Source organism: Amblyomma americanum, chromosome 10, assembly GCF_052857255.1.
Source record: "Amblyomma americanum isolate KBUSLIRL-KWMA chromosome 10, ASM5285725v1, whole genome shotgun sequence".
Lineage (NCBI taxonomy): Eukaryota > Metazoa > Arthropoda > Arachnida > Ixodida > Ixodidae > Amblyomma > Amblyomma americanum.
Genome location: NC_135506.1, coordinates 4,540,948 through 4,555,243, shown reverse-complemented (window position 1 = coordinate 4,555,243; position 14,296 = coordinate 4,540,948). Strand labels below are relative to the sequence as shown.

The following is a 14,296-nucleotide window of genomic DNA, read 5'->3' as shown; positions in this document are numbered from 1 at the left end:
TAACAGTCATAGGCAAGTATTACATGGTGACCCATGTATACTAATGTCGTACACATCATTGTAGAGTAGAAAACACGCAACGAAAATTTTGGTGTCTGTACTCCTTTGAAATGGCTGTGTCACAAACACCAGTCCTGTGCTTGCAGTGGGAAAGGTTAATTACAAAATGCCACCTGGAGTTATGGCTGTTCCAGTCAAGGGGTATTGTTTCAAAATATACCGCATAAATAGTAGTGACAGTTATAACATTTGCAGTTTCTTACAGCTTCATGCTAATTCATCTGCTGCCACGGAGATATCAACTGTTGCCCTCACCATGGGCTGAACGCCTCTTTACTTTGAAGATATTAATAGCAGTTTCCTTGGGCTTTCCACAAATTTTACTGCTGTTGTACGCAACCATATTTTATGGCCGCAGTCCTGCCCGGTGAAAAATGGCGTTCTTTTTGTCGTACATTGAGTGCGAGTAAACAGCTTTGGCCATACATTTCACAACGGTTTACGTCAAAGAGCTTGGAAAGCACGCCGTATTTATTTGCATGCCGCGCATGCAAAATAAAGCGCCCCGTCTATTATTAGCTTCAGCTGCGGCCTATGTTATCCAGCCGACTGACTGAGGTGCTTTATTCTCGGGCGCGAAAAGCGCGCTCGTTGTTGACGTTAGTGCAAAAGGTTACAATAACCGAAGGCAGACTTCGAAAAGCGCGGCGCCTTCTGCGCAGTGTACCTTGACGCGTTGAGTGGTAGGTGAGGAGCTGCCGAAAGCGGCGTTCTTAAATAGTAGCACTTTCGCCACCACTCTTCGAAAGCCGATAATTTAGCAGGCGCCTGCAATGCCCGTAAGGCGTGGAATGAACTGTTCTCGCCCCCTTCCCTCGTGAGATCGTATTGATAGTTAAACTGGCCACCTCGAGGCGGCGCGACAGTTTGTGCGCAACAAATTTTGGATCAGTCGGCGCGCCGTTTTCTCCGAAGCGCGTGGATAATTGGGACTTTCGCAACTAGTGCGAATGGCAGCAGGTTCGCTGCCTGTCCAACTCGACCGAGCGGAGCGGCGCGTTTCCTGCTGTTGCTACTACTACTACTCGGAAAGAAACAAACAGACGAAAGAAAAAAAAAAAAGGCGGCGCTTTGGAGCGAACGCGGTTTGACGCGGATCTGTTTGACGCGCGGAGCTGTCGAAATGCCCGTCAGCTGACGGGGCGGCGGCGGCGCCGGACAATGATGGCGGGCGCAGCGATGCGTGCGAAAGTTTGCGGCGGGCTGCCTTCCCCCCAGCCTCCCCTGCGGGTTGCCTCTGCGGCTGCCCCGTCGCGAGTTTCCTTGCGGGCTTGCGGCGCGTCGGCGGCAAGCCCCACGACGGCGGGGTGTGCCCGTTATATGGGGCCGCGACCCCTCTCCCTCCCCGTGGGCGCTCTCGGCGGCGTCGGGGTGCGTTCGCCCGGAGCGGATGTGAGCGGCGGGCACGCGGCGTCGTGCGCTGTGTGTCCGGAGAGCGCGCCGCGCTGCCATATCGTCCAGATATGAGCCGCGATGTTCGGGTGCGGCGCGCGTGCCCAGCGGAGGCGGGGGAGGGCGAAGGAAGGAAGGTCGACGGACACCGAGCTCGACGCCGCCTCCTCCTCCTTTTGCCCGCGATTGCCGTAACGAGGGGAGCGGAAAACTCGTGCATTCACCTTCTTCCTTAAGAGAATGCCCTCTCCACTAGGATGGGAGCCGTCCACGACGTTTTTTTTTTTTTTTTACAGCGACAGGAGTATCGACATCTAATTTTGGTGGCATGTTTTTTGTTTGCAATGGTGCTGAAACACTACGCATGAATCACCGTGTGATATTCGCCTACAACCGTTTAATAAATTATAATTGAAGTTTTTCTGTCATGCTGTTGCTGTTTCGGGTTCAGCAGCCAAATGATGGCTGTGACGTCAGAGTACTTTTGTGTGACATGAGGCATGGAGAAACAGCCATATAATCACTGCTTCATCATTATAATTTACTGCAGCGCTGAAGCCAGCCTCCTTCAAGAGCCGGAATGACAACGAATCTGGAAGCAGCGATTATATTGCAGTTTTTTCATGCCTCACATTACCTGTAAGCACACGTTGACGTCACAGTCCTCATTCCGCTGTTGAAACCGAAACCTAAACAGTGCGAGAAAGAAATGCGATTATAAATTATTTTGTGGTTTTAGGAGAATACCAAGTAGTAATCCATGTATAATAATGCCTTACGCATCATTACAAAGAAAAAAACACGCACCAAAAAGTTAGGTGTTTATACTCCTTTAAGGGCATATTTCCCGGTTCTGCGGCGTTGTCGAAACACCGCACTGCGCTGATTGGTCAGCATACAGTTACGTCACGCATGATGTCCTGGAACGCGTTGCGTAAGTGGTCCAAACATACTGGCATCACGAGTGATCTCACTTGCACTCTGCCTGAGAAGGCATAATAATAAACAATAGTCAACGCCACAAACCGCTGTCGCTGAATCTTGTGTTATGACAGTGACAACCATCGTGTGAGTTTTTGTCACTGCTGATCATTTGGAACAGCCTCTCGTATTATACCCCTGTCACACGGGCATTTAGAAGGCCCTCGAACCGATAGTCTATCGACTCAAAGGCAATTGAGCGCTGCTATATGGCCGGTTACGACCGCCATCGAGTCAGTAGTCGATAATCGAGTCAACGGAGCAGTAAGGAACTGTCGAGATTTTGAGGGCCTTCGAGCATTGCCCAATGTTGGTAGTGTTTCTTCGTGCACGATGCGTTTACGGTACACAAACATGCGTAGACATTATCCTTCTAAACTTCAAATGCAAGCAGTAAAATAATGATCTGTACAGTAATTAAAATTGTTTTGGTCTGGTTTAAAGCACATAAGCATTATACTCCATTGGCAAAGACGGAAATGCCAACGTTGTCAGTGTTGCCAGAACATTACAAAACTGTTTCAGTAAATTGTACAAAAGGCAGTGTTTTTCAAGACAATGCAAACTGGCCTAAGTAATAACCAAAAACCTCCTTTGACTCCAAAAAAGTGCATTTCAGCATTGAGTTCAGATTTGTACAAATATTTTTTTATTTTCACAAAATTGATAGTAGTGATTGTGGCACTGCATAAGCTTGGCGTAAAACGCGAGAACCATTGAAGCAGTGGTATTTGAATAGCAGATTGTGAAGCACAAATGGCATTAAAAACGCAGGAAAGAGAACAAGGCCGCAGTGGTGTTGTCATTTGCGAACAACCCAGTCTGGGTGTGTAAGAGTTTGCCCACTTTGTCACAGAGAGTGAATTTGGCTGGTCAATTTCAAGATTCTTGGCTCTGGAAACAGCTTTCCTCTTTTAACAGATCAGGAAATCATAGGAAACGGCTACAGTATCTCTCCACTTTTGAAATAAGACTCTGAGGTTTCGAGTTTTTATAGTTCTGCCAAGCTTTGGCAGTGACACAACACTAAACTCCACAACACTTACGGCACCCCTGTCAACAACCTTTTTCCCCTGCCGTTTTGTTCTGTCTGACCTTCCCGATGCTGTAACTCTAATGCTCTCCCCCACCCAGTACCCTCCTGTGTTTATTCTCGTAACTGCAAGGTACACTAGTGCCCTCCAGAGGCAGTGCCCACAGCTAGGTCTGTTGGATCAACGGATGTAGAGTTTGCTCCGTGGTTGTAGCATACGCCTTTGCTGCCACACACTTCTAAGAGTTCGTTTCAGTCATCCACTTGTATGAGACTTTGGTAGGCACTGGCAACAGGTGGTTTTAGCCCTTGGAGCACACTGATGTGCCTTTGTGTTTCTGTGCAGACATCCGGCAGCAGCTCGGGGAGCAGCTCAAATGCCTGGACGTGCGGCTGGAGACGCAGCTGGCACTGGTGTCCGAGATGCAGGACTATTTCCGTCGAAGGGCTGAGGTGGAGCTGGAGTACTCGCGCACACTGGACAAAATGGCACGCGCCATCGCCACACGCCACCGTGCTGAGCGGCCCCGGCGTGAACTGTGGCCACTGTTCTCATCACACGGCTGCTGGGAGCAGCTGGTAGCCAACGCACGCCGCCAAAGCCGTGACCATGCTGCCCTGGCAGAGGTGTACGGCGCCACCATGGTGGCACAGCTGGCACACCTGCTCGAGGATGTTCAGCGCATCTACCGCAAGTGCCGTGGTATCGGCATACAACAGCACGAGGAACTGCTCAAGGTGATGGCCTATTAGGCTGGCTGGCAAACATATATGGTTGCAACTCTTATTATCTAGCATTTTTCCCAGTGTATAAGTTGTGTTTCTTTTCTCAATTTTTCGTTGGTGCGTCTATAACAGTGTATATGGTGAAAAATGATATGCCACCACACGCCATCTTCGCCATGCCCAGTAACTATGTTTGAAAAGAAACTTGATGTGTAAAAGAGGATGAAAGTCGTTATCTTTAAAATGGTGTCTAATGGGTTGCACCACATAACCTCATCACAATCGGGCTTGATGCGGCAGTGGCGCATGTTTTGCACGCCACTTTCCGCCGCTTTCAGTTTTGGCGTCACATCCGATTGGCTTTGTGTGCGTCGTGTGTTGTTATTGCTCATGACACTGCCCGCGAGGCAAAACTATAGCAAAAAATTGAAATTTTGTGACGTTGCAAATGGAAATTTGGCTGCAGGGAAACAGTTCAAATTGTGCGAAAAAATTATCCGGGACTGGGGCGAAAGCCTCAAGAGCGCTCTGGTCGATGAAGCCAACAAAAAAGGGCAGACCGTGGGAAAAAGGCATGCTGACGAGAGCTCAAGGATCGTATGCACACGGCAGCTGCGGCAAGAATTTATTTTCGGCGCGCTTTCTGACAAAGAATCTTCAGCATGTTTTTACAGCCTTGGCAAGTGACCAGAGGCGCTTTATACATCAAGATGACTTATATGTAGCCTTTCTTGGAAAAACTGCTGCTTGCACGGGGATGGGACTCATTCGAAGGTGTTATCTAAAGGGCCCAGTGCAAGAAGGTGAAGATGGTGAAACTACAAGAGCCAACAAAAGGGTGACGCAAGCGCTTCGTCGGTGTTGGACGTCGTAATTAGGCCTAGCCACTGAGCCAGAATTCTCATTGTAACCGGCGGTATGCACTCTGCTGTGTCTTGCATATGCATCTTGCCTGTCATTGAATGCCAGTTGTCAATGGTTTACCGATAGAAATGTCAGGGTTGCAGTGCATTTTGCTATGGGTACACTGACCTTGCTTTGAAATGCACCACCATTTTTTCTCCACCCACTGTCTCTATAAAGCCGTAAACCTCCAGCGTGCTCCGCTGCTACTTCTTCCCGTATTCAGGACAAAAGACGCAGCATAGATAAGTTCCCTGAACTGCGACTACTGTTCAAGTTTGTGGGGTAAACGACATCCAAGAACAGTACAAATTCAAAACCTCGCGGTCGCGTTGTGCTGACTTGCGGAGAATTTCAGCCCTACAATTTAAGGGGCTCCTTTTAAGCTTCAATTTCGTTTTGTTCGATCAAGTTTTCGATCCCTCTTGCAGTCAGAATTAACATGGTTTTACTATACACATTATATGGCGGCTTGGGTATTGATGGCGAGTTTGAATGAGGTCTGAAAAAATTGAGCAGTCAGTTGCGGTGCGTCCGAAATTTCAGTTGCACTTATACAATGGCTCTGTAGACCATGTCGCTTTTCCGTGAAAAACTGAATAATCAAGCATGTCCGAAAACTCAGGGATCCAAATCGGTCATCGACTGTATAAATTATTTACTCCTTGTTGGCACAGTCCATGTGACTATGTTTTCTAATGTGCTATGCATCATTCTGAAGAGAGAAAAACGCAACTAAAATTTTGTCTCTACTCCTTTAACTCTTTCCATGCAGCACCTACTGACCAGCGTTAGCCTACTAACGAAAATAGTGAAAACGTTGTGAACACAGTGGAACATTAAAGTCAAGAATGGCCACCTCTGCCAGCATAGCATGCGTGCTGAAGCGTGGCAGATCTCGTGATTCAGCTGCATCCGCGGTTGATTTTGTTGACTATGTAGGCAGCAGCGACTCTGCCGACTTTAGTTTAGTGGGTGAAGAAGACCCAAAGAACCAGCCCAGTACACTGGTGGCAGTGCCTTGCTTTGTTTCTTATTCGGGCCCACTTTGCTAGACTCAGCAGCTGTTCTGAAAGGGTATTGGTGTTACCGATGTTATTTGTGCCATTTGTATCATTTCTGGTGAAGTGGCTGCTTCTGCTTCAAACCCCTGTAACGCGACTTCTATGGTAGGCAGGATAATAATTTTACCCTTATTGCACAGCTTGATATCATAAGAAACCAATGGCATGTGTTCTAGCAAGTTCCCTGCAGCAAAATTTCTTGAAAGCTGCAGGCAAAAAGTTTGACATAATACATGTTTGTGAGGACTTGTTTTATATAAAACTAAATGGCATAGTGGAATCAGCACGCAAAAAACATGTTCCCCGAAGATTTCATAAATGTGACTTCCTTGATAGAAATTTTTTTTCGAAAGCTCTCTTCCCCTTCTTAAGTGAGAAGTCTGTGTGCCAGCGGCTTCAAGCTAAGAATGTGGGCACATATCACAAATTCATGGCAGTAATAAAGCATGGTGTCCCCATTTTTTCTTTTGCTTTGAGCAGGTCTTGCACGAGCTGCAGGCCGCTATGAAAACGTACCACGTGTACTGCGCCTCGGAGGAGCAGGCACACGCCAAATTAGAGCTGGTGGCCGGCCAGAAGCGGCGGCTGGAGGCGGCAGTGGCGCGCGAGAAGCTGGAGCGCAGCAAGCGCTTCCGGGTGCTGGCCAAGGAGCTGGCCAAGCGGGCCGCCAAGCACCGGGAGACGCGCCTGCAGTGCCTCAAGGCCCGCAACGAGTACCTGCTTGCCCTGAGCGCCGCCAACGCAGCCGTCCACAAGTACTTTGCCGAGGACCTCTCCGACCTGGTCGACGTGAGTGGACTTCAGGCACAGCTCGTTTCATTCTACTGGATTGCCTCAGGCAATAAAAGCATAGATGTGTAGTTTCATTCATAGAGCTTCTCAGAATTAGCCGGAGGTAAAAGTGGCACTGCCGTAGTTCATCCACCATGGAGGGGTGCAGGAATGCTGGGAAAACATGGTTTCTTATTTGGCTGGGCTATTGTTGGGCAGAAAACGTGGAACCAGTTGTAACATCATGACTATACTTGAGGCAAACTTCCAAGAAATGCTGTGAGAGTTTCCATACCAGCCTAATACAAAATTTCACTCACAATAAATTTTTTGTACAAGTGAAGGATAAAGTAATTCAATATTCGCACAGGGGAGACCATTGTGGCACAGCTGCCGATTCCAAGGCAGAATCTACGTTCTCGGCCCAACAGTAGCCTAGCCAAATTTTCCTGGCATAATCGCAATAGATGAAGTGCTCCAAGAAGCTCGCACTGACAGTGGCACCCCTTTTCCCTCCAAGGAAATTTGAGAAGCTGTGATTTCAGTGCACAACGGCTAGTACGTGGCAAAGAAGTATGACACAACCATAATCTGTCATATGACAAAAATTTTCCAGGAAAAGAATTATGCACAGATAGGAGCAATATGAACAGGAACATGCTAGCACGTGTTGCTATGTGGGCCGATTGCAAGCCTCTGGCTGTTCTAAAAATTGAGTGACCCCTGAATTGCTACAAGTCAGAGCACGGCATTCCACAGGGCCAGTTCAAAGCAAGCTGGGGCTGGTTGCAGAACTTTATGAAGCGCTTTGGCTTCATCCACCAATGCCGCAGGTCTGGTTGTCAAAAACTGCCGAGCGACTTCGAGGAAAAGCTGATTACATTTCATCGATTTGTTATGAAGAAGAGGGTGGAGCTCGGCTACGCCCTAGGGCTAATCGGAAACGCTGATCAAATGCTCTTATCGTTTGATATGCCAGTGGCATGCATCTTGAATGAGAAAGATGCCAAGGAGGTGAAAGTGTGTTTGGCTAACTACGAGAAGCAACGCATGACAGTAGTGTTGTGCGAGAAAAGTTTTGAGAAAAGTTCGTTGTGAAGAAAAAACAGCATAGGAAGATGGGACACACAAAAACAAAGACGCAGCACATGCTGTCTTCCCGCACTATTTTTTCACAATGAATCATTACCAACTCACCCAAATTGCAGTTTTAATGTAATTTGAGAAACAGAGAGGCGCAAAACTGCCTCAGTTGGTAGGTGGGTGCCACCGCCTACTCACAGTGTGATTGAGGTGTCCACTGACCCAGCGAACCAGTTCCACATGCTACTCAGAGGCTTTACACAGACACGCAACACTAAAACCCAGGGAGTGCGGCTAGAAGTGCTTTCGCACTAAAATGAAGGAATGAATGAATGTGTGTGTGTGTGTGTTAACGCTTGTGTGCAGTGCATGGACTTCGGCTTCCACATGTGCCTATCACGGGCGCTACGCACAAGCTGCAATGCCGAGGAGTGCCTGCAACGGTCACTGCAGCAGGGTTGCCAGGCACTGGCACAGCGCGTCTCCGATCTGGACTCTCGCGCTGACAAGCAGCGCTTCCTTGAGGGGCACCACAATGCCTTCATGGTGCCCCGCCGGTTCACTTTCCAGCCACACCGGGCCGATGCAGAGGTATGGGTGTCTCCTCCGCAGGCTGTTGCGGTGACATTGGAGAAAGTTTTCACCTTTAGGCGCAGGTACTGTCTGTGGCCTTTACCTGGTGGAGCGGGCAGAAAATGAGTGCAAGTCAAAGTGCCGCAGGGTGCTTAAGCTTTCAACCACTCAGTGCTCTGTTTAGTGGCGCCTGCATACCAGCTCGGTTGTCGCTGGTGCCAGATAGAAATGATGGAAAGAACGGGAGTGTGTCTCTACCTTCACATCACATCAGTGTGCTGGCGCATAGGACACTATCTTTGCATGCGATGGCAGGCAATGTCAATTGTTATGTACACATGGGCTTTTGCTTAAGAACTGTTCGATTTGGCTGCACTTGCTGCACCAGTTCAAAGTGTGCAGCACTTCTGTATTCGTCTTGCAAAAGATGGCCGCCTAGAGCAGCATGAGTTCTAGCTTGCACTCGCCTAAGTGGAACTGCAGATGGAGTGCAGCAAGATGGTGGCGCCCAAGTGTAGGTCTGAGAAGACATGACTGCAGTCCTAAGAAAATGGTGGCAGTTTTTTCTTGGAAGGAAGAGGTAGGTAGCTGTCCGTGGCATCAGGGTTGTAAACTTGACCCTGAAACCCTTTTGTAAACCTGAGCGGCCAATCTAGCTCTGCGGGCAGCTTTTCAGTGCATATTCATAAATTGTTGGGGTAATACATGCAGCGACGTTTTTCAAGGAAACAGCGATTTCCTGGGGCTGGTTCACGGCAGCACTTCATCGCAGTTTGCTTTTTGAAAGTTTTTCATGCGGTTTGTGATGTTAGCAGCCGCTGACGGGGGCGGCATACAGCTAGCTGCAATTTTATGGTGATGCGAGCACAAGCAGATGACTAGGCATGCACTCGACCATTCATTTTTGAAGCAGCCAGTGACAGGCTGCACTTAAACTGCCTGAACTGCTGCATGCTCACGGAATCGGCATGGAACTTTCTGAAACTGGTGCAGCCAAATCGAACAGACCTTTAGACACCAGCTACACATAGCTCACTTCAGTTAACCGTTGTTGTCTGTCCACTCTGTCTCTTTGGCTGGTGTTCTCTGCCTCTTCCTCGATGTGCTGCTGACATGCACGCAAGAGAGATGAGATACACGTTCAGGCTATGCTTGACCTCTCTTTGATCACCCTCGCAGCCTCAGCAGGTGAGCGTGGAGCACCCGATGGAGGAGGAGCTGGAGCAGCGGCTGAGCCAGCTCAACAAGCGGCTCACTTCGCTCTGCACCGAGAACGACGAGGTATGGAAGACGCTGGAGACAGCAGAGAGCTCGCTGCTGGACATGATGGCGGCCCGTGAGGTGGACTGCCGACCCATGTTTGAGGAGAGCCCTGCTGCACGGCCTCCGCCCCAGCCAGAGACGCTGGCCCTCAAGCTGCGGGCCGACAAGCAGGAGACAGAGGACTTCTACCTCGAGGTCAGGGCCTTCTGCTACTGCTGCCAAACTATATTCGTTCGTCGTTTTGAGCTTGACCAACACAGCTCAACTGAGCGCTTGACAGGAGCTTGTCTTACCAAATTAAGAAAAAGGAGGGGTGTGTGCGAATATTCGGAATTTTGAACACAATACGAATGCGTTTGTCACTCAGTTCATGTTCATATTCAAGGAATTGATATTCGAGAATTTTGGAATATTCAAAATTTTTCGATTATTTGAAAATTTTCGAATATTCGGCAGTGATCAAATACCGCGGCGACTTTCATACATCCGACCATGACAGAACCAGAATATCCGGCCAAATTATCAGACACAAATTTGCCTAGGTGACAGTAGACATGCTTTAACATAGTTTTCAGAACATGTTACTGAGCTGTTGGCAGTGCGTTCATTTGTTAGTCAGGGTGAGGAATGCTCACAGTTCTGTTGCGGCTCCTCCTTTCTTGTTCTTTGCTGTTCCTACAAAGCATGAACCTGAGATTAAGTACCCCAGATCTCAGTTGCGCTATAGCTGTAGGTAAACTGCTTTTACAGTGACTGTTGTTAATGGCACGTTCCTGCTTCTTAGTCGTCATTGGCGTAACACGGACAACGGAGGAGAAACAAATTGCAAAGGGGAATGGCGGCATTTTGTCACGCTATGGATTTGTTGCGACCTCTGCACAGCGGTAAGAATTATACTTCAGCTGAGAAGTAGTTTGCACCACTGTAGATACTACAGCGACCTGTGCCAATCAGGATGGTGCGTGCTTTATAAACGTGCTTCTCCGTGTCCGTATTTTCCGACTGGTAGCTCCATCTCTGGGGAGCAAGGAGTACCAGTAGTCAGCTGCTCTATCTTCTCAGCAAGCGGTGCTTGGTATCTCCCAAGCTTTTTCTTTTTTTTTTTTCAATTGGAAATGATTTGATTAAAAGTGATTTGAGGCCTTTCAATATGAACTGCTTTGCTTGTTTGGGTAAGCAGTGCGCTTTCGATGGACGGCGCACAGGAGGCATGACACCATGTTTGTGAATGGTGGCAAACCACTTTGCAGCAGGCCTCTGCAGAGCTGATCCATGCGGCCTTTCTGTGTTGATTTAGCCACTTACTGAAAAGCTCGCTGTAGTTGAAGAGCACCAGCCCGAACTGCCCAGTCAATCACTGTATTAATTGTTCAAAAATAGTTCTATACTTTTTAGATATTCGAGGGACTAGTTGTTGTGTTCTTGCAGCCCTGGTGTGATGACAGAGCAGTAGGTTCCACACTGCTGCGGGCTGCTTGCGGAGTACAGTGCTTGCACCTTAGGCACCTCTGAGCAGCAGCGAGAACCACTGCATTGCATGGCAAATGGTGCATTCACCACTGCAGCCAGCTGTTGCTGAATGTTGAGTTCCACAGGCGTGGTGGTGAGCATTCTGTGTCCCTCTCTCTTGGTTGTTTTGGCCGTGCAGAAGTTTCGGGCATACAGCCTGGGCTGCAGTGTGGCGGCACGTCTGGAGGCCAAGGCAGAACTGCTCCGAGCGGCTCTGCAACGGGAGGGAGACGAGGTGAAGACGCAGGCCCACCCGCACTCACGACCCGTGGCACGCAAGAAACGCATCGGTCGCCAGGCTGCCTTGGCTGCCAGGCATGGTGGGCAGCCACGGCTGTTCGAAGGAAGCCTCGAGGAATACCTGGAGGTGGGTTTGTGTACTGTTGCGGGGAAGTTTATAACAGGCCAGTGGTGCGTGTGTGGTACAGTTGACTCCTTCATCCTTGTAACCTTCACCGCCACTTGGTGTTACCTATGAGTGGACAAACGACCCTGTACATGTACAGCATGTTCCACAATTAAATGCGCGCCATAGAATGCACCTCATTGCTAAACTGGTGAATTGTTCCAGCTCAAATTCTGCACAGAAACGGCATTTGGTCAGCAGAATTGTTCTATACCACATTTGTTGTTTGGGGTACTTGCCTGAATCAATAAGAAAAAGCCGGATATTCGCATTGTCTGCGGCGAAGACGAAACGAATCAGGCCACTTCCTCATCGATTCCACTGGTGGCGCCATCTCCTTTGTCCACCGTGAAGATTCGACAAAGGAAGTGGGGGAGTGTTTTGTGGGAGGCTTGACGATCCTATACCACGAAAGTCTTCAAACTTAGTGCAGTTTTGGCCAGACTAAGCTTTTTGTGATCATTGATAAAGCAGTTGCTGAAGAGTCTTCAAACCTCCCGAATAAGACCCTCGTCCTTTGCCTAATTTCCACGGTCGACCAACGAGATGATGCCGGTGCAATCGCTGATAGTGCGGCCTGTTTATGGGGGTTTAACATCCCCAAGCAACTGAGGCTATGAGGGACGCTGTAGTGAAGGGCTCCGGAAATTTCGACCACCTGGGGTTCTTAACGTGCACTGACATCGCACAGTACACTGGCGTCTAAAATTTCACCTTCATCGAAATTCGACCATTGCGGCCAGGATCAAACCCGCGTCTTTCGGGTCTGTAGCCGAGTGCCGTAACCACTGAGCCACCACGGTGGCTCTTTTTCTTATTGATTCAGGCAAGTACTCCAAAGAAATGTGGTATAAAAGAATTCTGCCGACCAAATTATATTTCTGTTCGAAATTTGAGCTCGAACAATTCACTGGTTTATCTGTGAGGAGCCTTCTACGACACGCGTATAGTTGTGGAAAGGTCTGTGTAGTTCAGGAACAGAGAAGTTGAAAGTGAGCAAGTTTCTCCATGGAGATGTCTGATGCTAGCTGACGATGAAGAGAGGCACTTTGGCTTTAACTGTCTACAAGTGATTCATGTCCCCTGTCAGGAAGGAACAATGCCCAGCTGGGCCATAACTGATGAGCACTTGTCAGCTATTAAGAAATGGAATGAATTAGGCTTATTGCTGTCTTCTGCTTATGCACACTGTCATTCATTCCGGATCACGTAGTGTTCTCGAGGATGGTGTGAAAGACTTTTGCAAGCGTTGTGACTTGGGGATAGTGCAGTATAATAAGTGTGCCTTGTACTGAAGAAATAGTACAATGAAAGTGTATTGAAGCAATTGCCAGCTGGCAAAAAGACAAAGGGCACCTACCAGCATGAGATGCAGGTGGTTTAAGGATAAACAACACAGGAGTAAACTGTTTAGTGCCAGTGCTTAGTGTGCATGAGGGAAAGAGAAAACTCAGCAGCATTATAGCATAGATATCATTCAACGGTGTAGCTAGACGTTTAAAATTCAGGTTTCTCAGCCGTAAATGCACCATTGGCTGCTGAAAAAATGTAAACATACCCAAAAAAAGGCAGAGAATCAGTTTTTGCTAAGAATTATTCGATAGTGTTGTTAATGACTTAGTAATTGCACAACAGACATGCCTGTGAGGCAGTCAGGGCTGTGTGATCTAAGCCTTTAACCACCAACCCCGAGCTGTACTCGTCATAGGAGAGTGTAGCAGTATTGCCTATGATGAGTCACACTCGTCAGGCTTGATGTTGCACTGCACCCACCACCAAAGACAGTTACGGTCAGCAATAGTGTTGTTGCAGTTTTCAACACTAGAGGATGATAGTTGTCTCTTGTGCCTTTAACGCTTCTTTTTAGTCTAACAAAGGTCATTGTTAACCAAAATATGCCAAAACAGTTTGGCGATTTTGGTGCATTTTTTGGGGAATTCATTTGACGATTAAAGGATTAAAATTGGTTGATAAAGAGCCTTCGGAATGCGCAGGCGACAAACCAGGAGGTTCCGCTGGTGATCCGGAGCTGTGTGCGGGTGATCAACCTGTACGGTGGGTGGCACTAACCTGGTATTGTGCATGGCACAGTGGTGGAGGAGGGCTGCCATTTACTCACTCACTTGCACATGCACCTTTTGCAGGGCTGCACCACCAGGGTGTGTTCCGGGTGTCTGGATCTCAGGTTGAGATCAACCACTTCCGAGACTGCTTTGAACGGGGTATGGTGCTTTCCTTGCTGTCGGTAATATGTGTCTCAAGCCTGCGTGCATGCATTTTTTTGTGCCGTGAATGCTTAAAGTGAGGTTCCCGTATAGACCACTGGGGAGGATTTCATTGCAGCAGGAACAACTGTGCTGCATGAGTAGGTTTAGGCCGTTACTGAAATAGTGAAATGGACAGGTGCCGGAAGCATAACTGCGCTGTCTGCGAACTGCATGATAAGGGGTCAGGTACTGTTTTTCACATGCTGTTCGAACATGGGCCTGTGTACTACAAACTTTATGCATCATTCACCCGAACCATGGGGGT

At 48.4% G+C, this 14,296-nt stretch overlaps 1 protein-coding gene across 3 annotated transcripts in view; it reads left to right on the top strand.

The window, feature by feature from the left end:
- Positions 1 to 14,296, top strand: part of LOC144107740 (SLIT-ROBO Rho GTPase-activating protein 3-like) — a 29,738-nt gene that overhangs the window by 4,863 nt on the left and 10,579 nt on the right. For all 3 annotated transcript variants that reach the window (XR_013309370.1, XM_077640891.1, XM_077640892.1), the window contains exons 2-8: positions 3,813 to 4,204; positions 6,640 to 6,948; positions 8,380 to 8,604; positions 9,766 to 10,044; positions 11,498 to 11,725; positions 13,759 to 13,819; positions 13,909 to 13,986. Coding sequence is in view for 2 of the 3 variants with exons in the window: in XM_077640891.1 (XP_077497017.1) it covers positions 3,813 to 4,204; positions 6,640 to 6,948; positions 8,380 to 8,604; positions 9,766 to 10,044; positions 11,498 to 11,725; positions 13,759 to 13,819; positions 13,909 to 13,986 (1,572 nt within the window). In the remaining variant the exon portion in view is untranslated. The remainder of the gene's footprint in view (positions 1 to 3,812; positions 4,205 to 6,639; positions 6,949 to 8,379; positions 8,605 to 9,765; positions 10,045 to 11,497; positions 11,726 to 13,758; positions 13,820 to 13,908; positions 13,987 to 14,296) is intronic.